General features: G+C 46.2%; 1 protein-coding gene across 1 annotated transcript in view; it reads right to left on the bottom strand.

The window, feature by feature from the left end:
- Positions 1-23,714, bottom strand: part of cv-c (RhoGTPase activating protein) — a 269,141-nt gene that overhangs the window by 166,605 nt on the left and 78,822 nt on the right. The window contains exons 3-8 of the mRNA XM_089588870.1: positions 10,139-11,401; positions 9,481-9,655; positions 9,163-9,399; positions 8,572-8,838; positions 8,276-8,493; positions 3,716-3,758 (exon numbers count right to left, since the gene is read on the bottom strand). Coding sequence (XP_089444996.1) covers positions 3,716-3,758; positions 8,276-8,493; positions 8,572-8,838; positions 9,163-9,399; positions 9,481-9,655; positions 10,139-11,401 — 2,203 coding nt within the window. The remainder of the gene's footprint in view (positions 1-3,715; positions 3,759-8,275; positions 8,494-8,571; positions 8,839-9,162; positions 9,400-9,480; positions 9,656-10,138; positions 11,402-23,714) is intronic.

Below are 23,714 nucleotides of genomic sequence, written 5' to 3' on the forward strand. Positions count from 1 at the left end.
CATTACCGCCGGCGTGTATACCTTGGGAGAGTTTGGCTCCTCCCACTCCTCCGAGCTCCTCTTTATCCTTTTGCTTTCCTCTCTCTCTCTCAATTAATTGCTAATTGATCGGCTGGGCGCTCTTTGTGCCTTCGCTCCCTCGATTGTATCTGCATGAGCTCGACAGAGCTTGTTCGCTGGATCGTTGTTTTTATTTCGAGCATCGGTACTATCGATCGCTGCTGATTGATACATCTGATTCCTCCTGCCTGGCGGATGCATTGTGTACGTACAAATCAAGGGTGCACGTATACCGTATGGGTGGGACTTGCGAGTATTTAATGGGATGGTTTGGTGACATACTTTGCAGTTTTGTGTTGTTTTATTTTTTATGAAAAACCCGGGAGAAATTCAATTCCACTTCTCTCTGCTGGAAGAGAAATGTAATTTCATACTTGGCGTGGCAAAAAAAAAAAAAAAAAAAAAAAAGAGGGAAATGGCTTTTGTGCGATGTGCCGAGTATTTCGAGTGTGAAATTACGGTAATCTTCATTTAAACAATGGAGCGAGAGAGTCAGGAATGAGTGCAATTTGCGATGAGGCGACGCTTTCTGAGCGGAAAAATGGGAAGTTATCCGTTCAAGCAAGGAGAGAGAAAGAAAAGAAGGAAGTTAGGATCGAAGCATTTAGCTTTCCTCGCGATTAATTACCGATAGTTTTTTTCCCGATAAATCGGCGTCATTATCCAAATTCTCTGTAATTGCGTTCTGGTGTTCCGCGATAGGTATACGTTCAATACGCGTTGAGTAGTTTGGATCATCCATTTGTTGGATCTACGTTTCACCCCAAGGAGGTCCTATTTAAGGAATTTCTTTAACGATTTTAATAAAAAAATTATTACATTAAAACAAAAACAAGAAAAAAAAATGATTTACTACAATTAATTCTTTAATTAAAAAATTTTCGTCAAATGTACTCGAATATAAAACTGAGATAGAATCTTTCACACGTATCCGTACACTTTTTTATCTGCTTGGGAAATTATCAATTTTTAGCATTACCTGTTGATTTGAGCAATCGATACACAGTTGCGGTGAGTTTGTAGATTTGAAAATTTTGGTACAAGTCTGACGTAACTCGATCGCATCTACTGTTACTGATAGAAAATTTTTAGCCATCGCAAAAAGCATTATAAGAACATTTTTCTGAGTACAAACGTATTTCTAAAGTAGTGAAACAGAGACTCAATCGTGATTCCAGCACGACATCGTTTAACATATTCACACACTTTATGGTCCAGTAAACGGAACAGCTTCCATTTATGTGAGCAAGTAAACCCAAGCAGAAAGCAGATGACCGAAATTCCAACGGTAAAAAAAAAATTTAACCACCGCCCCGCCCACTTGGATTTTAACAAACGTAGCCCATATACGTACAGCCCCGGGTGTGATAAATCGCCAGATGGTAGCTCACCTGGGGGAGCAATTCCCCGGGCTCGTGATGGCAGTTGTCCCGGTGGGGGTGTATACATACATACGAGTTGCTGACAACTCTCATATGTTGTAAAAAGCTTACACCAAGTGTGAATTTGTTGCGTACTTTGGATGGAAAAAAAATGTTCGTGGGAATGAGAAATCCAGGGCAGCGTGTTTGGTAGTTGTGTGAAAAAAAAAAAAAAAAAAAAAAAACATTTTCCAGTAAAATAAAATGATAATGGTAATAATTCAATACCCCAAACTCTCGAAAAAACCGTACACGAGCATTTTTCTTTATTGTACTCCGCCATATAATACACCCATTGCGGTCCATAAATCACGCTTATCCCGGCTCATTTTCCGATAAAATCTGGAAAACAGTCCAGAAACACGGAAAACAGCGAACAAAGGCGCTACGTGTGTACCCCCCACCAGCGTTTACAGAGCCCCGTACTATCAAAACAATCTCAGGTCGAATAATAACGCAGGTACACACACACACACACACACAAGCACCAACAGCATCTCTCCTCCGAAGGCGCGCTAAAAAGAGCTGCCGCGCGTGCCCGACGCTAATGAAGTTCCTCCACGTGAGCCAAGATCTACTAATCGATTTTCCATGTTTCTGCCTCGTACACTCTGACCTACACCCAGTTCGCCCGTTAATATATACCTACGTGATAAATCATACGGAAATTAATGTTTGATCCCGGCAGCCGTGATGCATAGAGTGCCTATCTCGGGGAGAGAGAGAGGAGGCTTTCACTCGTTTGTTTCGCGCGCGCTAAACGAGCCTCGCTGGATAATTAAAGGCGATCGGCAGTAGGCAGCAACTCTCGTTGGTCCATTATGCGCCAAAGGACTCTCTCGTGTGTGTGTAAAGGTAAGCGCGTCATCCCCCTCCGGCGCGTGCACGGTATAGCTTTCTCTCCTGTCTATGCGGTAGTGGCCCGTGTGAATCGATTCTCGGAGCACATCGGAAGTATTAATGGGAAAACGAGACCGGACAAAAGAAGAAAATAAAAAGGACCTCTTACTCGTACTTTCTTTGCGTTATGCGAGTACGGAGATCCATTATCGGGATTAATTATTATGCGCGTGGCGACCGTTTCAGGTGTGCCTATATGCTTATGTGACTATCGCTCTTTTGTGTAACAAGTGCCGGAGCAATAAATGATCCCACATAAATTGCTCCCAATGGAGCTCGTACAACTGCGATTTAGGCTGATCTGATAAACTCTCTCATTGATTTTGTCCTTTTTTTTTATTCATTTGTTTTTCTTTTTCTTTTTCAGTTCGAGCATACACGATTGTGCGATGAATTAGTTTTATCACCCTCGATCGAAGCTATCGAGAGTTCATAGTTGCAACTTTGCTAATCGAGCTCTCTCCCTCTCACGTGTATATTTGCTGTCCATACTTTTATTTGCAGTACAGATTAAACAGTTGGAGATCTCCATTAGGAGATTCAACCCGAAAAACTACTCGGGCGCAAAACTCACTTTGTATAATATGTCTCGACGAGTGTTTCCTCGTCAAGTACGAATAAACGTTTGTTGTCATTGGCATTATTTATGAGGTGACACGATACTTTTGGTTATTTTATCGTAAAAGGAGGAAAAAGAAAAAAAAGAAAATTACTTAGTAGATTTCCCACGGTAGGCTTGGTCATTGCGCATGAAGTGAAGGCAGGTACGCATTGATAGTGAAGAGAGAGAGAAAGTCACATCGTCGCAGGATTACCGACATTACATATACTCTTGTCAAGCATTCGTTTCTACAATGACACTGACGAATGTCACTACACTGGAAATTTGTAAAATTATAAAAGTTTCTACCCTACAGCGTCACTTTACAGCAACCAACATTTTCTATAAGCACGACCAAAGTAGTTCATCGTAAAAAGAGCATTACTTGGTAATAATGTTTACCCCACACTCATACCTACCTTTCATGAATCCTTGATGATGTGGCATCCTTTTATCGTCGCATCGTACTTTTCTTTAAACGATGGACACCTTCAGGTAACAAGGTACGTAATAACAACAATACCAACCAATCGCGTTTCAACGATTGAATAATCATATTTAAAAAAAAAAAAGTTATCTCAACGGATCCCCATGCAGTTCTGCAAGTAATTTAATAGAGCAACTGGAGCGTAAGCAATCCCCCGTAGACCACAGTATACCAGGACCCCACCGTGCGCATAATTGTATGGACCGGCTGGCGTGAATACATATGTTGTACAAAAGCTCGACTCACCTGATATTTGTCGCTCGGACTGCGAACGGGGCTGCTGCAGGTTCTGAAACAGAAAATCGATGAGTGCCGGTATTAACGTTATCGAAGCCCAAAGTGGCTGAGTATGTACTGTTCATTCGCTGCATAGGTGGATTGTTTAAGGTGCTTACAGACCCACAGCCTCGGGACCGTGACAAATTTATCCCATTACGTCCAATCGCTCGCGCGCGATTGCGTAAAGAGGCGGTGGGGGGAGGGGGTGAAATAATCGCGTGGTTCATTCTCTTTGCCGCTTGTACGAAAACTGTACTATGCGAAATAAACACATCGAGCGCGTAACTGGTACCGACAAGCATTGATTGCCAGGCATAAATTAGACGCCCGGCGCTATCTGTACCCGCTAATAGCAAAACTCGGTGTCCGAGGCTGTTGCGTTGTTTTTTTACACCGCGTATCTCGTGCCTTGCTATCGCTTCCACCAACGCTCGTCTCGAAAAATCCGAGCAAAAAAAAAAAAAAACTGGAGCCCAAATATACCCGCGTCATCTACGCGCGCCGAGTCGAGTTTTACACCTCAAGGCGATAATGTGAGCTCAGGCTATCCGAATGGAGCTTTGAGCTTTCTTGGGGACGCTCCCCTCGTCTGGTGGATGGATTCTACGTTGAATCGGCGCATCCGAGACTCGTGCGCAGTCCGGTTCTGCAATGGAAAAGGGTGAGGTGCTCCTCCCGGAAATCGGCTATCTCCGCCGGTGCGTCTCGGTATTACGTTTTGAAGGCGCGTATCTGACCGGTATCCGTTCCCCGACTGATTTATGGCGCGGAGCGGCTAATTCCTTCGAAAATATATTCCCCGGCCCCTATCTGTCTCCAGCCTCGTTTCTCATTTTTTCTCCTCCTCCGATAGGGCAATGGTCGCATTTTTGAGCTTTCGGGCGCGCAGTTCCGCGTCTTACTCGCAGGTGAAAATAGAGGACGGCTTACCGAGCAATGAGTACCTGTACGTGGGTGAGAGCAGGGCAAAATCCAGCAGGACTTGGCAGTATGCTGCACATGTTTCGCTTACAATTCATCATCTTATCGATGACAAGTCTTTAGTTTTCTAATAATGTCCTTAGCATTAGTCACAGAGCTGATTCGTCTGTTTTTTGAACATTTTACATTGGCTGTTAGTACTTGTGTCTAAATCATTTTTTTTTTTTTTTACTTTAATACTTACTCTCAATACAGATGAGTTCTTCTGAGAGCAAAAGTTTTTAATTTTTTCAAATTGTTTTTAAGAAAAATGCTTTCAGACTTTTTTTTTTTTTAATCTTATTTTTGTCACACATGCGATCAAATTATTGTGTCAAAACGTTGTTATTGTGATATTTTTATCGCAATTTCTATTTATCATAGTTCACCTAATTTAACTAGTCATCTTGGATGTGGCACTGACACTCTCACTCTACGCCGTCTGAGTTACACTGAGCTTCTACGACTATCCTTGGATGTTATGGTAAAACACGCATTAAAAATAAAAACAGCGTTTTGCTCATCGTTTTTGACAGTAAACTTGGAAAAAGATTATCGAACAATTCCCTCAGAACAAGCACTTAATTGAATTATCTACAACTCTACACAGCTAAAGCCTCGATGGTCTTCCAGAAGGCATCATTCACAGAATCAATAAGTTTTATTTATAGTGTTGAACGGAAAAAGAAAAAATCACAAGTGCCCGAATTTGCCCCGCACTTTCTACTCACATGTACACCAGCAATCTCTTCGTACTGCCGATCACGTCAATGCGTCAGTTAAACATTCGGGATGCCGTCTTTGAAAAAAAACTTTACGATCTTTCTTTACCATTCCATTGACCCTTGGACGAGCGATGACTGTTTGTTTACCCCAGGCTTTACGATCGGAATCGGTGGTATATACTTTATTTTAAGAATCGTCCGAACGACGGTCAGTTTCGGAGGTGATAAAGCTACAACTTTCCGCGACAAATTACTGTCGCCGATGACCATTTCTGCCATGGAGTTAAAAATAACACCGGACTGGATCCGCACGAAACTCCAGTTCGACCTTGAAGAGAAAACACAAGCCACGATAACCAATAAGCGCCAACCGAACGAGACCCGCTCGCAATTCGTCCAGTCCACGTGCTAATTGGAAAACTCTCCCTCGGACCTTTTTTTTTTTTTTATTTTTTCTTTCTCCTTCGTCAGACGTACCCCGTATATGTATGTACCAGTATAAACCTACGCAATAAGCAAAGTCCCAAGAAAAATAACTCAACTCGATCGCGTAGGCGACGCGCAGAAAAGTGTACCATATATATATACGTGTACAGGGTCGGGGAGAGCAGAAAGAAAATCCTCCACACTTGCGGAGCCTCCTCGTACGAGATCCGATCGCCGTCGTAGTTTTCTCTTCTCTCTTTTATCAACCTCTTCTCTCGTCTGGCGATATTGGCTTCTATTTCAGGAGTTTTTCAGCAGCCAAGACTTTAACTGCTCCCACCCGAGAGGGAAAGAACGATATTTATGTCCTGGTGAGCTATAACGCTCGACTTTTTTTTTTTTTTTTTTTTTTTTTTTTTTCTTTTTGCGCACGATCCCTCCGTATTACACTGTTATTTTTAGAACGCAACGTTGTATCGAGTGAAATATACGCTCGAATACGAGGGAGAAAAAAAAACACCTCGAAACGCGTGCATTTTACACCACGAAGTAGTTTATTTGTTTGTTTTTTTTCTTTTCTGATAAATCGTGTTGTCACCCGTGTTACATAGATCGAACCACACGTCGCGCGAAAAATCCCCCTTAGCCACCCTATGAAAAAAAAAAAAAAAAAAAAAAAAAAGAAAACTACAAGACTCTATCCATCTCTGCCCTACAGGCTTCCATATAGTAATTTTACAGAGTATAGGTAACATGTACAGATTTTTCCGCAGATATCGTCGTCAGAGCCGGTCATCCGGTTAATCGGACACGCTCGGCTGGTCACAGCGCAGCTTTGACTGCTCTTGTGCCGAGGGATACAAAACCCACCCTTCTTCTGTATACCCCGTGCGTTGGCGTGGAGCTTTTTCTGAGCACCTGCTCATGCGAGAGGAACGTGCGAGCCTCCCTCCTACATAAGCTTGCAACCCTTCGGTATCTTGGAATATTTTATCGATTTCTATCTTTTTTTTTTTACTGGGGTGAATATACTAGTAATTCACCCTCCCTACTCCTTTTTTTCATAAAAATAGAAAACGAAAATGACTTTCTTCGAGGCTACAATCGTGAGTAATAACTGAATGGTTCAGCTGTGTTTTTATACCGAAAGTGAAATAAAAAACTAACTTGAAAGTCGAAAACACGTGTAGGACCGTACTTACGTACAAAAACAGCATAGGTAAACATTATGTACGGTTGGAGGAGGTACACCCCGCGCAACTGGTGTCCACGTGCATCACGCGTTCCAAAATAAATTCTCAATTTTTTATCCTCGGCAAACAACAAAGTAGTACTCCATGAATAATGCATTGTTAAAAATGTATAGCATCAATGCAGCGTAAAGCTGATCACACGGTGAAGGAGGGGATATAAAATATTCCCAAAGCTGTTTGGCGTCAATTTAATCTCACAACCCCCCGTGTTTGTGTACATTCGAAGGAGGGTGCTATCGTTTTTCTTTTTTTTTTTTTTTTTTTTTCGTATACTTTTCCCTCGAGTGTCAAGGTCGAACGGGCGCGTTGCTCTTGCAATATCGCAACGAGGATTATCCTGGAGCTAAAGCAACTGGAAGTGATCGTACCGTACGCGTTTTTTCGTATTTTACTTTTTGCCTGCCGAGCCGATAAAATGAATTTTCCGCGCAATAGCGAAAGTAGATTTACGGGAAATAACAATTTGGGGAAAAACAACAGCCGATCAACCGCTAGCCGATGAGAAACATTTGACTATACGGACACACTCGAGGCGAAAGATTTATTTTTTGATTAACCAAACAGCCACGTTGATGAGTGATATACAACATTATGAAGACACGACGGTACAAGAGATTCTCCCGATGCAAGTATATAAGTACGATTCATTTCATCGTAACAGCATCATAACTACACAAGACAGAGAGATCGTAACAAATCCATACAGCCGAGGATAGCGATCCATATACGATGTCGCATCATCCCTCTACGCGAGAATATCCGTTCCACGACATCCATCTCTTGCAAGACGCGGCTCTCGGGCCAATTATCACGGCCAATGGGTGAACACCACCTCCTGTTACCATGTATAACACTGCAAGCACCAACGATAAAACAACTAATGACTCGTGTATACGTGTATATTGCAACCGCGGATACGTAACGGGTCGGGCTCCCAAGTACATGCCTGTACTCTCTCTAGTGATTGATACCGGCCATACGAGCCCCACCGTGCTCGTACTATAAGCTCGCGCAAAGTTGCAACGACTGCTTGTCGCAATGATCACGCGTCTGAATACGTCACGGACCCTCGGTGTACGCGTATTGAAATTTGTCACTGTTGCGCAAAAGAACAGCACACACCACAGCCCCACAGTGAGAAAACAAAAGAGAAAAAGGCTTACCGGCTCCTCGGTGGTGCTACTAATGCCCCCAGCGGTGCTCCCGGTCTTGTTGTCGAGCAGGGGCGCGCTGTTGCTCTTGTTCGCGAATTCGATGCCCAGAGGTGGAAGCGCCCGACCGAGCTGCAAGCTCCCGGTGGACGGTGACGACGGGCCAGCGTCGCGGGGCACGTTGACCGGGATCTCACCCGAGCTCAACGAGCTGCTCCCGGTAGACAGGCCTGCAGGACGTTCGATAAAATGGCACTATGGTAAAAAGCTTCTTGCATTTGGATACAGGGTGTATGTTGCAAGCTTACCGAGGTGGAGGTCGCACGGCCGGGGCTTGGGCCTGGGTAGCGAGTCGTCGAGGCCGCTGCTGCTGTCGACGGTCTCGAGGGAGCAGTCCGCCGGCTGCTCGTCGGGGCCCGTCTGGGTGTGGACGCTCTCGCGTCTTATCCAAACGCTGTCGCTGTTGCCGTCCTCGCCAAGGCCCCTGGGGTAGAGCTTCGAGGGTCGCCGGCGGATCCGCTCCCACGTCTCTTGCTTCGTCGGGGGGGACCGGGCCGGTTCCGAGGACGCCGGGGCTGCGGTTACCGATGCTTTTGGGGTCACATCGATGGGTGTGGATGTCGGTGCTACGTGAGTTTGGGTCATTGTTTTTTTTTTTTTTTTAATTTTGTATACGAAAGGAGTGCAACAATAAAAACTCGATGGGGCACTGTAGCTCCCTTTGTCGTTGTTGTTTCGGTGAAATCTAATTAAACTTCGATAGAGCTTTATTGGCCCATGGACCGTTAACGATCGAGGGTCTATTTTTTTTTCGTATAATTGATTTTGGTGAGGCTATAGGCTATTAGAAGGTCCCAAGTGGAAAAAATGAGAAAAATAAATCCAGTGAAATCACTCACGTTTGACAAGGCGTCGATCGGTGCTCCTGGGCGGACTGGCCGTTCCGATGCCACTCTCGAGCGGCGAGGCTCGGTCTATGGCGTCCGGCGACACGCTGCCCGAAGAAATCTCGTCCATGCTCTGAAAAAGGTCCTGTGATGACGAAGAGGATCTATTGTCGTCGTCCACGGTGTTTTGGGGCGAGGCTGGCTTCAGTATCACCTCGTCCTGCAGCGATCTCACGTCACCGTGCAGGTCTACGAGGGGCCGTCCACGTGGATTAGACCATTTTACTTTGATTCGTGTATTTCTTTTTTTTTCATCGCGACAAAACTCACCGTTATGCGGGGACTCGCAGTCGCTGACCCACGTGAAGCTCGAGCTTCGAGATATTCCCGGCGACGTTTGCGTCGCCATGTCCGAGCAAGTCGGGCCCTCCTGGATGCCGTTCGGACAGCAGGAGCCTCCGCTTCTCGTCAACCGGGAGAGCAGGGAATGCAGCGATACGGGCAACTGGAATATTCACGCGAGCATGAAATCTGTAGGCTTCGTAGCTCATTTTACCCCTACCATGACTATACCATTGGACCTTTTTTTTTAATCTTTAACATGTATTCCCGTACAGAGGGGACATGGATTGTAAAAGAACATGCGTGTGTATTGCGTCTCAATTTTTTAGAGGAGAAAGTACCATCTCGAAGGTTCATCAATGCTATATTTAATTTTCAATCAATAAAAATTGGTAGTACAACAAGACGAACTTGCCTCATTCTTAGTAATGGCAAAACTAAAAAGAAAACTTGGAGAAAAAATGAACATCCTTGACAACGTGTGATTAAATGAGCAAAAGCTTTTACATGGACGTTTCAATAATGTTTCAAAGGTTGTTCTTTCAAAACGATTCCCGTTAACTACCGTACTGTCACCCCATACATGTAACGACCAAGTAAACATAAACATAGACTCATTGCAAATAAAAAAAAAGGGTAAACTCACCGATGCCGATTGGTTGTCCCCCTTCCCGACGAGTTCCCTGGCAGCTCCGTTCCCACCGGCAGTGTGAGCCGTGACGCAGAGCCCGTCCACCTCGGTCCTGTCCGCGTCGGGAAAGTCGCACCCCACGGCCGCATCCATACTCCCACCGGTAACCCGACACCTACTCAACCGGACACCCCCGTTCCGCCTCTCGTCCCCGTCCGACTCCGACAGCCTCTGTCTTCTGGGCTCCACCACCTCGGCCGTGGTGAGGTTCGCAAAGTCCTGGTCCGGCAGCGACGACACCCTCACGAGAACCGCAGCCCCACCAGCCGGATTGCCATCGCCACAGACCGACGCCCGGCCGTGCCTCCGGTGCAACAGCCGCGAAAACACCGAGCGCTTGGGTGTCGCCGCCCTGCCGCTGTTCTCCAACGACCTCGACCTCGACTCCCGGATCTCCTCGTAAATCGGCTCCGAGTCCTTTTTCACCGGCTGCTGCGCGATCCTCCCGTAGTGGCCGCCGTTGCTCGCCACCTGCCCCTTCTGGCCATCGGGTTTCCTCGGCTGGGGCGGCAACTCCCTCACTCTCCGCCCAAAGCCCCCCAGGCCCAACATCCGGCTCGACCGCGGCATCGGGTCCGTCGACGGCTTCTCCTGCCCCGGCATCAACTCGCACTGGTGCTGGTGCCTGTTGATCACGCCACTGCTGCGACTGCTCTTTGGCAGGGTGGGACGGGGCGACGAGCTGCTGGACCACAGACTGGAGGGGTTCTTCAGGCGCACCAGTTCCCCGATCGAGCGCGAGCCCACGGGCTCGTCGTAGTCGGACGCGGTCCCGGGCAGACTCCCCCGTCGGAAGGAGGATCCCCTCCCGTCGGTCACCCGGTCCCTCGGCTCGTCGTAGTCCGAGCTGAGCATGTCCTGCTGGCTGCTCATCGTGCCAGAACCACCCCACCCACCACCGTTGCTACCCCCCTTTGCCCACTCATTCTCCTCGTCTCCACTACCTCGAGTGTGGGCCGCTCTGGTCAGCTCGGTTATCTCGTTGGCGATGATGCTGTTGAACTCGGCGAGCAGCTTGTCCGACCAGTTGTCCAGCTCGCGGTTCTTGTCCCGTGGATCCTGGAACTGCCGTCTATCGCGGCGTGGGCCGCCGTTGCTCGTTACAACGGCAGCTGGATCCGGCGCCACGGTGATAACCACGTCCTCCCCTCGTCGTGGTGGCCGGCGCTCCTCCGATCTCGCGGGTGGCACCGACTCTATGATCTCACCGATCTCCTCCTGCGGGCACAAACCAACGGGGGTCAATAGACTCTCCTTCTCCTTTTGTTCGGGGGGTTTCGGTCTGGATTTTTGGGCCTAGTCTGTTATTATACGGGACGATGGTTAGCTGCGGAATAAGAGAGGGGGAGTGGAGACGTCGTGCGTTACGTATAGTGGAAAGGTGCGCGTGTGGGGATCGGTGGTGTTTTTATTTGGCGATGAGGTATGTGATTTTCGTAATTTGTTTCGGGATCGTGAGAAGAAGGCAGCTATATACGTTTCGTTCGTTGCATGCTACGGGGCGTTGGGGCTACCGCTCGACAGTTCTATTAAAACGTAGACATTGGGGTGGTGGTTTTTGGTGCTCCCCTCGACGATGGCCACCCATACTTTGTAGATGTAAAAACAAAAAATTGAAACGTGTACTTAAAAGAAAAATGATGTATGATTTTTCGAGATTATTTCTTTAAGGGATCCTGCAAAGTACAAGGTAACTTCTTGATAAACGGTAATCAACGGTAACCTTGGCAGCGCGTAACACACGAGTCGGTAGTGATTAAGCACCCCTACCTGTGTCCGAATAGCCGAAATTTACATGCACATTCAGGAATGCAGCAAACATAGTTGCAAATTGACGCGCCGTACAATATATACACAAGTAGTCCCAAGTTCCACACGATCATACACATACAGTTGCGAGTAATTGCTTCGGACATTGGACCGCGGAGAGAGAGTGTCTGTCCCTTCTCTCGTGTGTGAGATTGATTTGCATCGGAGATCATCGCAGTCAGTTGACGTGTGTATACAAGTATATCCACGTATACACGAACACAATCACACGCCGTCCGATCAATCTGGCTCTCTCTCTCTCGCTATCTCCCTTCACCTTACTTCTCCGATTTCATGACGATTCAATTCAGCCTCGTCTCGGGAACTAATTTTCTCATTAGAGTCCAGCTGACGGGTGCACTCCGAAATTCAATGTTCGACCCGATAATCAAACCGATGGGCGTTTACGTTTTCATCTTTCGGGTAATCGGCTCCACGAGCGGGTACGTATACCTACCGACAATCAGACGCAGGTATGTACCGTTATCTTTGTGCATATGCTTGCATCGCGTTTATTGGCACTGCAAGTTGAATAATTAACTGACTCGAGGATATCGATGGAAAAAATTTTACCATCGCGTCAATTACGTATCTTTTTCGCTCGTGTTTCAAATACAGGAATTACAAGATGCTCTCTTGAATGAACGCAAGTGTTTTTAATAATTCAATATACTCTAAAAATGAATTTCAACTTCGTTTTTGACAGAGATTGAGTTAGGGAAGAGAATAAGACTTATTCACTCAGTGAAATGTGAAGTGTACATTCTAGTAAAAAAAATTTTATTTTTTATCACAAAGCAAAAGTACAGCATCAAAATTTCATAAAAAACAAACTTATCACAGTTCCACTTCCCTCGGTGTACCCTATATACCCTCCTGTCGAACGGTTGCAACTATATACACTACCCGCCTTTCGATACCCTGAATTACCACCCCGGCCGTAAAGTCATAAACAGCGTGATTAATGGCACTCAAAAGTGATTACTTTCAATAATACTTTCGCGTCCCGTATATTATATACATGGTGCACTGCAACGCACGCAATAACAAATCGACTGCGTGTATACAGTATGTACAAGTGAAGGAGAAACTATATACTGTACGCGCGCTTCCCCTTTGCATATACATATATATCAACTACTTTTACCTGCCGTCTCCGTACGTATATACATATATGCACGATCTTCATTACGCATGATAATTATTGTACGCTGCGGTGTAGGTACGTTTCGCGGAAGAGCTGCTAAATAGGATGTGCTCGGGTACGTTATTAAGCGACGCCAATAACGAGACGCGCAGCGAGCGACTGACATTCATCGTAACTCTGAGCGATGCGAAACAGTTATACTGTCTCAGAGTCCAATAGAAAAAAAAAAAAAAAAAAAAAAAAACAAGGTACGCGTGTGTGAGTGCAATTGTACAGTTGTACGCATACATTATGATATCCAACGATGGGAGATGCCAGGGGGAGGGAGAAAAGAAATAGAGAAAGGGCGATTAGTAGTTATTACTACACGTACACATATGCATACGTATACTCATGGTTAAAAAGTACATCGCGAATCAGGAGTCATGCACGGAGGCGATAGTGTGTACCATTGGGGGATGATTGATCGGTTCGCGGATCGAGATGCACTACATAACGGAGATTAGCTCGAGAGCAGTTTAGTTGTCCGACTGGCTGTTGCTGCTTTGTGTCTATTTAACGTTTGGATGTGCAGTGTGTGTGAATAGCTGACTGGGGCCTATCATCGCTTGGTTGTTCCATGCACGATTCGATGCAAGGGTCTTTTTTTTACGTTTTGCAAAATGTTTTTTTGTGAATTTTTCGGTTGATTTGATTGAACATCTTTAAAACTGACAGTTATAAAAATGTACCCTCACCAATTATCTTAACTCGCGAAATTCCAGCTGGATCTATTTCATCGATGGAAATTCACCTTTCATCGGGGAAACTTAATTAATTGTACTTTTAAGAAGATGATTAATCTTTTTTATTTCCTTTCAATACGAAGCTAATGCAACATTGTTTAAACTCTGTCAATTTAAACTCTGGTATCGATAAAACCTTGCACGCTCGGACTACGTGTGACTCTTTTTTCCTTTATCCTCTTCGAGTACAGCGAGAGAGAGAGAAAAAAAAAAAAAAAAAAAAAAGAGAAGAAAGAAAGAAAACGAGAAAAAGGACCTTAACCTTGGGACTCACTCGTCGTCGTTGCATCACCAGGCCGAGTCCCCCAATTAAAACGCGTCAGCCCGACGGCCATTTACCGCGAACGTGCACGACGTAATAAAAGTGTTGGAAAAAAAAGAAAAAGAAAAAAGAAGAGAAAAGAGGAAGGTCCGCGTGTGCAATCGATTCCCCGCGTACAATAGCCGACAACGGGCGATTACTCGGCTCTTGTGCGCTCTGTTTCCGATAACGAAACCGAAGGCTCTCCACCACCACCTCCACCACGTTGCCGATATAATCTCGTCGCGAAGAACTAAGAGAGATAGCGGACCTACTCTCTCTCTCTCTGGGCGAGAGCGAAAGTGCAAGGAATGAAAAAAAAAAAGGACATCAGTGGCCGCGACAACAGCAACAAAAGGACAATGCGCCAGAGAGGCTTTCGCAAGAAGAGAAACAGAGGGAGGGAGTGCGCGGTGCACTTATTCGTCTGTTGTGCAAGTAAAGCAAGAGCGTCGTAGGATATATCCAACGTGTGGTTTACAAGCAAGCGAAGCGAGAGCACGTGTACGTATACGTGCTTTTGTTGTTAGCTGGGGCTCCCATGTGTTTTTTCTGCCCCTCAACGCGAGAGACTGGCTTTATCGTCTCCCCGGCGCTGTTATATAAATACATATACATATATGTATACCTGATGCACGAAAAGGCGAATCCAGGAAGTTTGATTGTAAACGCGCGGAACGAGCGAGTCCGCCGTTTGCGTGGGAGGGGCTCTGCTCGCTGGAAGTAACGACTCGTGAAACGATCGCCGATAACTAGATTACCGCTTGCCGATACGTGATGGTCAGGTACATCTGCGGACGCGAGTTTCCGAGGGCAACGGCTTTGGACATGACGATCGAGTGCAAAATGTACTCCCTCATGGCGAAACAAAACAAGCTAAATGTCCCTTTTTTCTTTTCGCGTTGTTGCTGACGCGTCTGTTTATTTAATCGCAGGCAGACGGAAGTCGACCTCTGACCGCCGGGTGCTTTTTCTCCTCCTCTCCCTCGCGTACGCGAGGATGATTTTTCACGGGGGACGGGAGCGATGACCGGAGTCGCGATGAAACGATCGTTAGCGCGAACTTCCGTGCCGATGTACCGCCGATGATGATGGAAAAGCGCTTGTTGATGGTAAATTCAGCTCGACTCGATAGCACATTCGTAAATTGACTCCGAGAGAGGAGCCCCGTTGGCGTTGCTCGTAACATAATAAGGTCGCAGAGCTAAAAGTTCGAGTCCTTGGTTCCAGTCGAGCGGAAGTGGGGCGCCGGATGACGCGGACGGACCTTCACCTGCTTTAAGCTCAGCCGTGCGTGGTGTACATATTATATACCTGTACACGCGGTTTGTATTATCCTAACTTGGCGGCTCTCTCGGGAGAGCGTGTGTCCCGCGAATAATTAATTGTGCGCTCGGAACTCGTGTGCGCGTTCTTTAGCGTAATTTCCGAAATAAATCACGAGCCCATTATTCAGCGCCACCGAGATGTCCCTTTTTTCGTACCTTTTTTTTATGTGCCACCAAAGCGCCAAGGCTTTGCCACATAAAAATCCTAATGGACCGTACAAAGCAAAGAGAGTCCGTATAATGTATGTACACACACATACCGATTGCCTTTTGCCTCGGAAAAGTTATAATTGAATCGACTGATATCGCACTATATATCATTAGCCGCACTAAATCAAGCCGGGCCCAACAAAGGGGGAAGCAACGAGCCGGGCGCGCGAATGCATGGACCCGCGTTCCTCCAATGAAACGTATAGCTCTTCTCTCTCTCTCTCTCTTGGGTGTAAAAATTCACCTGAATCAGAGAGAGAGAATCCCGCAGTACGAGGGTGAGGTTGTGCACGTATGACTCGTAAATCGATTTCGGGTTAACGGAAAAAAGTCCCAATGCCAAGGTGCACGGCGATGATTCAAGGGACGAGGGAAAAGCGACCCTCGCGGCCCCTATACTGCAGCTATACATAGTCGAGCGTGACAGAGTTTTTTTTTTTTTCCAAGCGACGCGTGGGCAATTCTTATCCGCACACCTCGCGACTTGTCCGCAGTGCAGAGCTATGGCTTTTCCGCGCGAAGGTTGGCTTTCTAACAACCTGCGGTGCAAGATACAAAGGAGTTATCGACGCGTATAAGGGACGGATACTTTTTTGCTCAAAGTCTTCGATTGAGTAATTAATGATAAATGAATGTGTGATGAATGCGACGAAATAACTTATCGGTACCAGCATCCGCAAACGCGTTCAAAATAACTCGTGAAATGGCAACTTTGTTAATAACAAGCATATACACCTTGGCAAAAAAAAAAAGTCCCTTGGAGTAGGAAAAATAAATTTAATGGGCAGCTCGTTCAACAAAGTGTAAAGCGCGACTCTGCAACTCTATATGTGCAACATTGAGAGATGCTAGAGTTCACACGATTCGCGAGAGCAGCGTGGGCGCGACGCTACGACCGATTGTCATTAAAAACGTTTTTCTTGGTCATTAAGGCCCGTGTGTATACGCGTACAAGTACGTATTATATATGCACTTGCATAATTCAGCCAGCCGAGCATCAATGGGGCCCAAAGCGTCATTATATACCCAGGGCCCATTAAATTCAATTCGCGAGACTTGGTGCATTAACATATATTGTATACCCCCGACGTTAGAGGCGCCCGTTGTACGAGATTTCGAGGCTCTAGGCTAAACCGCGATACTAACAGCGCATCCTCGTAAACACCATCGTATATAAATATACGTACGCAAGAGGTAATGCACCGGATGACGAACCGCGAGCTCTGAATATTGCGAAGGGGGGGATTTTTCCACTCTCGAGGTCTCAGCTGCGCATTAACTTTGCCATTAAAAGTACATACATGTGGACGATGGTAATGAAAAGATGAAATAACACGGAGCGCGTAAGTGATGGGCTTAAGCATGAGTACGTAGATTTATTGAATACACCATATATAAAAAAAAAATAAATAAAAAAAGTCAAGAGCCAAAGTGCAAGATCGAGGTAGGGGCTTTTCGCGCGAAAAGAAAGGGCTAATAAAGAAATGACGGGTGAGCGAGTGATTGTATCTCGAGCCCAGACAGAAGAGAGAGAGAGTCGGACATCACGAAGAGAGAAGAGGATCGGGATTAAAGTATATGTACCGACGCCTCGCCTCCTTTGTGCCTCTCCCGCCCTCCTTTTCGGGGAGATGCTCTATCGGGATGACTGTAAAAATTCCCTGTCGGCGAAAGCACCATGGCCCCGTTCTCCCCATCGGATTATCCTCGCTTTTTTTTCACGGGTTAATAAACCATTGCATCGAATCACGGTAAAGTCACGTCGAAAAAAAAACACGCAGTAGAACGTTTGAAACGCGCGAGCTGGCATATTTCATTCGATCTCCGGTAATTGCGGGGCCATTAGCGCGAGGAGGAAGAAGTTGCGAGGAAAAAAAATTGCCCAAGATGAATATTCAATCGATTTGAATGCAAATTGACGCCTCGTTCCGCGTGTATGTACACGCGTACGCATATATATCCTCGGGAGTTTCAGGTATGCGTAATTAACTCATTATGCACTCGCGATAATGGAAAAATGTCGACTCATCGAACGCTTACGCAACTTATTGGCTGCCTATCCGACCCATCAGATTCAAAAGGAAATACCAAACATCGCGAGGAAGCAAAAAAAGTCGGGATATACTTTGCAAAATACACTCAATCGCTGAATACACCCGACGGAATATTAACATTCTTGTAAAAATAAAAAAAAATCCCCTGGCCATTAACGATCGCGCACTGGAACAAATTAACGCGCCGTTTAAGCTCGTTTCCCCTTTGCGTGTGCTCCCAAAGACAAAATACGTACAGGGGCACAATAAACATACACCTTGCGGTAACGCAAAGTATACACGCGCACCGCTCTCGAGCTTATGTATAAATTTGGGGCCGGATCCTCGGGGCGCCACCATATGGCTGCCTCCCGTGAATTAAATTTACCGTTTTTTGCATGAGACGCCCGCGCTCGTAAGTGTATGCTCGTCGGTTGGTACAAATTGAAGAAAATATTTGAATCCAACATTTACAAGTACCTCGTATTATAAGTACAGAGCTTTAATTTTATTGATGCGTTCTCCGGGTATACAAATAAGAGCTCAAAGCGCGGATGGTGCCTTTTTTTCGCTGGTGAACGATGAAAGTTGCAAGCTAATCTTTCGGGTGATCATCACACGAGAAACAAAACGAGGGAGCTCGTCGCGGCTGAGTCTAATTGGGAGAGATCAGCTTAACGATTGCGCGCGTCTACGTATTCATTAGGCAATAAAGTAAACTCGAGCGGGTCGACGACCACTTTGTACGGGGGACGTTTGTGGACGACGAGGCCAAAGTTTGCCCTTTTTTTGTCCCGAGTCCTAATCCAACTTTGCGGATCCATATGATACACCGAGATAGAAATGGGAAACAAACTTTTACGGTTGTTGACACCAACGAAGGCGTACATGTACACTTGTACTTGATATTCACCGCGCGATCGATTAGCATAATAACAAATCGAAAGCGTATATACATACGGCGCACGGAGCTTTCCTCCTCTTGCGCGGGAGCGGAAGCACGTACACCAAATACGACGGATGGGCGCGTCGAGCTCGTGACCGATGACTCCCCATACCCCCTACCATACTCTTGGATATGGGTATGTACTTTCGTTCTCGTGATTGAGTATGCATTCAAGGTACCTGTACAGGGTCTAATGCTCGAGCCCGGCTTTAACCGTTAAATTTTATTAACTCTCGAAACGACCGAGCGCGCGAAGAAAGGCTCCACGACTACTGTGCGGCAGGGGGGCGATGCTCGCGATTCACCGATAACAATGCAGTTACCTCGCGTAACGATAATCATCGCGGATGAAACGCGTTCTCCTAATTTCGCGCATAAATAAGTCGCTCGGGGCCGGTGAAAAAGATATTTCCGTCTCGATAGCATCTCTCCGAGGCGGGTGTAGCACGAGCTCGGGCCAATTTCCGATCGGCATCTCCAATTAAAAGCGCCGGACCGGGAGTTGTGTGTACACCGAAAAAGCCCCTCGCTCGGTACTTTTACTCGCGGACGCGTGAAAAATTTACCCACAGCCACACGCCAATGGTAGCGCCGATTTTTCTTTTTTCACACCAGGTCGAGTAAATCGTTCGGTCACGAGAGGAAGTAACGGTGAAATCGACGAGTATCTATCCACCCGCGTGTCCGTAGGGACTCGGCAATTTGCTACCTTCCGTATACACGTAGACCCAAAACCGGGGAGTGTCTGTGTGTACATACAAGGCAGGGAGCCCTGCCGATTATTCGTCCAAAGGTCAGGGTGGAGATACTCGCGATTTCCTTTCACTCGCGTGTGCCCGGCCTGCGCTCTTATCGGGCCCGAATATCCGATGGGTTCTTCGACCACCTCCTCTCTCCAAAAGCAGGCCAATTGGCTTTTCACGATTTTCTTGTATTCTGGTCCTCTCCTCTTTTTTTTTTCTTACTTCGCTTGCAAAGATCGAGATCGGTATGAAAAGCGGGCCTCGATTTGTTACTCTAGACTAGAACGAGGTTGGCTGACCTTATTTTTTTCCATAGCAATGATTGACGCTTCTGTACAATGTGTGGTTGAAATGTCCTCGTTATAACTTACGGAAACGAAAAATCAATAATCGTTCGTGTGTAGACGTATTATCGACCTTGTCGAAATAATTGTTTTCTCAATGAACCGCCTCGCCAAGCGCGAAAGAACCAAAAAGCGCCATCATCGGTTGATTCGGACGGAAGGTCACAACGTAATCGAGCGTAAAAATGGGAATTGGGTGAGCTTCCTTTCCGTATGATTTGAGTGCAACGCTGAATATCGCGGTTCACCTGGTGCAGATATGTGTATCAGAGCTTGATGCTCGAATTACAGCGCATTCGGCAACTACAGCGCTCGTGCATGAGAGCTTTTTTTTCTTTGTAGTGACAATGGAAAAACAAAGAATGTATCAAACTTGTAAGCTTTGCTCGTTTTCTCAGCTAAAAATTGTGCCATATTTATTTACTCCTCAAGGCATTGGGACGGCAAGTAAGTTGCAAAAAGGATCTCACCCGTAGGTAATGATAATTAACAATAACGTGAGTTATCTTTGGTTGAACAAAAATCAAATGTATAATTAAAGTACCAGACGCCACTTCCTGGCGATGATTTGTATTATTCATGCCACCTGGACGGAAAAACCGGCGTACAAGCGCGTGATTAAAAGTTCGCTCATATAGTGGCAAAAAGCACCACAAAGGCTCGATTGTGAGTGTATATCGTCGGAAAGGCCTCGGCGCACGTGTTTTTCATCGCCATCGCTCGAGAAGAAAACTCAAACGAGTCTTTGGCAAGGCCAGCCGGCGCGCTGGCTCTCAATTTTCCCCGCCGCGCGACACAGTTTTGCAGCCACGAGCATACAGCTGCAACTTTTTTTGTTGTTTGCACCGGCGCCGCGTGGAAAAGAGTTTAGCGTCATTTTTCTGCCACCAAGAGGTTCCGCGTGTCCACCGAGAATCGCTTTCTAGACGCTCGTCGGGCCGCTTTTTTTACCGACACGTATCGAGAGCTTATGGATCGTTGGCGAGTGTTTTCTTCGAGGAGATCGGCAAAAATCGGCCGCCGGAGAAAAGATTCGCCTCATCGTCGGAGTTTCTCTTGTTTTTCTACTCGATTTTTCTGATTAAAGTCCATGAAAATAAATCACAAAAAAATTATGACGGTCCAACGAATATGTACAATCAATTATGTCCTATTTAAATCACTTGTGAGATATTACTTATTCTTTTACGGATGGGTGGGAAACCTTTGCTCAACCGATCAAACCAAGATAGGTGGTGCTCCTTCAACGGTATAAAAAACCTACACATGTAAACCCGAACAAAACGGTTCCCTCGGGGACAGGGAGAGGGGGGGGAAAAAGAATTTCTCCAATTAAGCAACACTTTTCCGTAAGTCACGCGTTGCGACAGACGCACAATAACATTTCGCATGAATATGAATAGGAAGTCGCGTGACAGGCAGGCACTACACAGCATCATGTATATACATGTATAAAACCCGCGCACCTACGCGCCTCAATGATTATTTCCTTGCAGCCTCCGATGAAATCGCCGTCCACGGATGTCCTGCCACTCAATTCTCTCTCTCACTCGCCGCCTCAAACCTTTGCGCAATATACCGGCAAACACACTCCTCCGTTCGTCCACCGCCAACATACTAATTGTCGCAACGTTCGCTGTTTGATGTAATAGTTTTCCACTCGCCTCGTATCTCTACCACGAGCTTGAGAATTTTCTCTCCCGTCGGTCGCACAACGTCAGCGCCTGTCAGCTCCTCATATCTGGTCCTTATCGCTGAGAATCGCCAGTTTTCTCGCCATGTCGAGGAGGGAATGCTCGCCCTAGACGCACGTCATGTATTGACGCAGCGCGCCTCGTTGGGAGTATGAATGGTATGTGGAAAAAACACTGCTGGACAGGTTGTCGGGTACAAAATGTTTCATTCCACTTGGTGCTGTACTGATACAGACAGAGATATCCTCGACAACTCGTTGGAACCGATTTCCATGCGAATCACAATGCACTTGTTCCAAACTTCACTGTTATACACTGTTTTCACTAGTACCTCCTGCGGTGGGATAATATTCATCCCTTAACTACAGGCATTGCTCATCCCCGAAAAACAACAGGATTCACGATGAATGAAACAAAAAAAAAAAAAAAAATAAAAAAAGAACCAATTAATTAGCATCGGAAACGAAGGGAGAAACAAGACTCCTGAACACGCGGCGTAGACTGTCTCTCGGTCTGGCTCGGCTCGATTCAAAAGACGCATAACACAAACCCACACGCGAGCGCGCGCTTACGTGGCCCACGTACCTATATAAATTGAAACACACGCGCGTTGAAAGACAGAGACACGGACATTTACGCACACGCGCCGATTCACTCGTTCCCGAATGATGAAGTAACGAACCGATCGAGCACTGCTGCACACACACACGCGCTAGTGTGCACAAATATATATATACACATAGGTGGAGGGAGGAGGAGGGAAAAACGACTCGCGCGCGTCAAGTGCTACCTACTTGGCTCGCCTTTTTCGTCGATCGTTCGCCGATGTATGGGTGTGTATAATATATACGTGCTGCGAGACTGCACCGATCGGTACGAGAAATAAAAGATCGCCTCTTCCGATTTTTCTTTTTGTTAGGAGATCGGATGATTTCTTCCACGCTTTTTTTTTTTTTTTTTTAGGAAGTACAGTTTTGGCTTTAGACAACCAATCGACGATGGAAACTCATGCGATTGTAGACTCGTCATTTAAAATCAACCCAAATTCAGATGTCGCTCTCATGGAATTGTAAGCACGTTCTATCGACGCTTCACTGTTAAAGTCTATTTGCACGGAGCTTATCTCTCCAGACCACAAATGTAGTACAAGCCCGACAATTTGGGGAGAAAAAAACCATTGATATCGAGATGGGTGTCAGAAGTCCAAATCGTATCGTCACAAGAAACGCAGTTTGTTCATTTTTCGGTATTGACAAGCATATAATATATAGGTGTAGAGAAAAAGAGATTCCCGGTGACTGGCGATCGGATCACCATACGGTGTACGTGTGCGCGCGCGACTCTCGTGTGTGCATATAATAACAGCTCGCTCACGTTTCGGAGCTAAACTGCGCGCTGACGGGGCTGTTATTGTTTTTCGTCCCAGGCGCGGGTCCGCATACGTTTTGCTTACAACCGTCTCGTAAAGCGTTCGTTTTGATGAGAATTTATATTCCGCGGAGATCGTTCGGAGGGACGTCGGCGAAAATAATAGAACGACCCGCGCGCGCTTCGCCGAATACTCGTTAGTCTTCGGGAGAAAGCGCGCCTCTTTGTCGGGACACGGTACCTTGTGTCCTTTCGTTTTTTTCTTCCCCTACCTCACTGGTAGCTGCACTTTACGAGGAGGATGAAAAAAAGGAAACTCGAAATATTTAGATGGGCTTCTCGGGTGTGGGTGACTATTTTTCTTTTTTTTTTAACATACAGACCCTCTCGATCAGCTGTAAATGCAGAGCTCGCGAGTCGCAGGTTACCGATTGTTCGGCGCGCAAGTTAACGCGGCGTATAGCTCGTTCCACTCGCTCGATCTGAAATTTGTAGGCCGTGGGAGTATCGTGAGTTTTATACGTGTTTGTTTTTTTTTCATCGCTATACTTTCCACGGAGTTTCAAAATAACCAGCCTTTATACCTTGTTTTTTTTTTTTTATTTGTTGGTACGAAAAAAAAACACAGCGGGTATAATAAAAGTTTTTTCACGTTGTTTGGAATATTGGACTTTTAATTGGTTTCGCTTGAATTGTTGCAAAACTTATATTGGCGGAGAATCGCGAGAAAACACGAATAGAGAGCAGTGGAGGCTTGCAACGTTTGCGAGGGAAAAAAAAAAACTTAATCGTGATTCGCGAAAGGACGGGGTATACGTGCATT

Source organism: Copidosoma floridanum, unplaced genomic scaffold, assembly GCF_036245765.1.
Source record: "Copidosoma floridanum isolate Cflo_tuat_1 unplaced genomic scaffold, Cflo_Japanese_pri ptg000007l, whole genome shotgun sequence".
NCBI classification, from domain to species: domain Eukaryota; kingdom Metazoa; phylum Arthropoda; class Insecta; order Hymenoptera; family Encyrtidae; genus Copidosoma; species Copidosoma floridanum.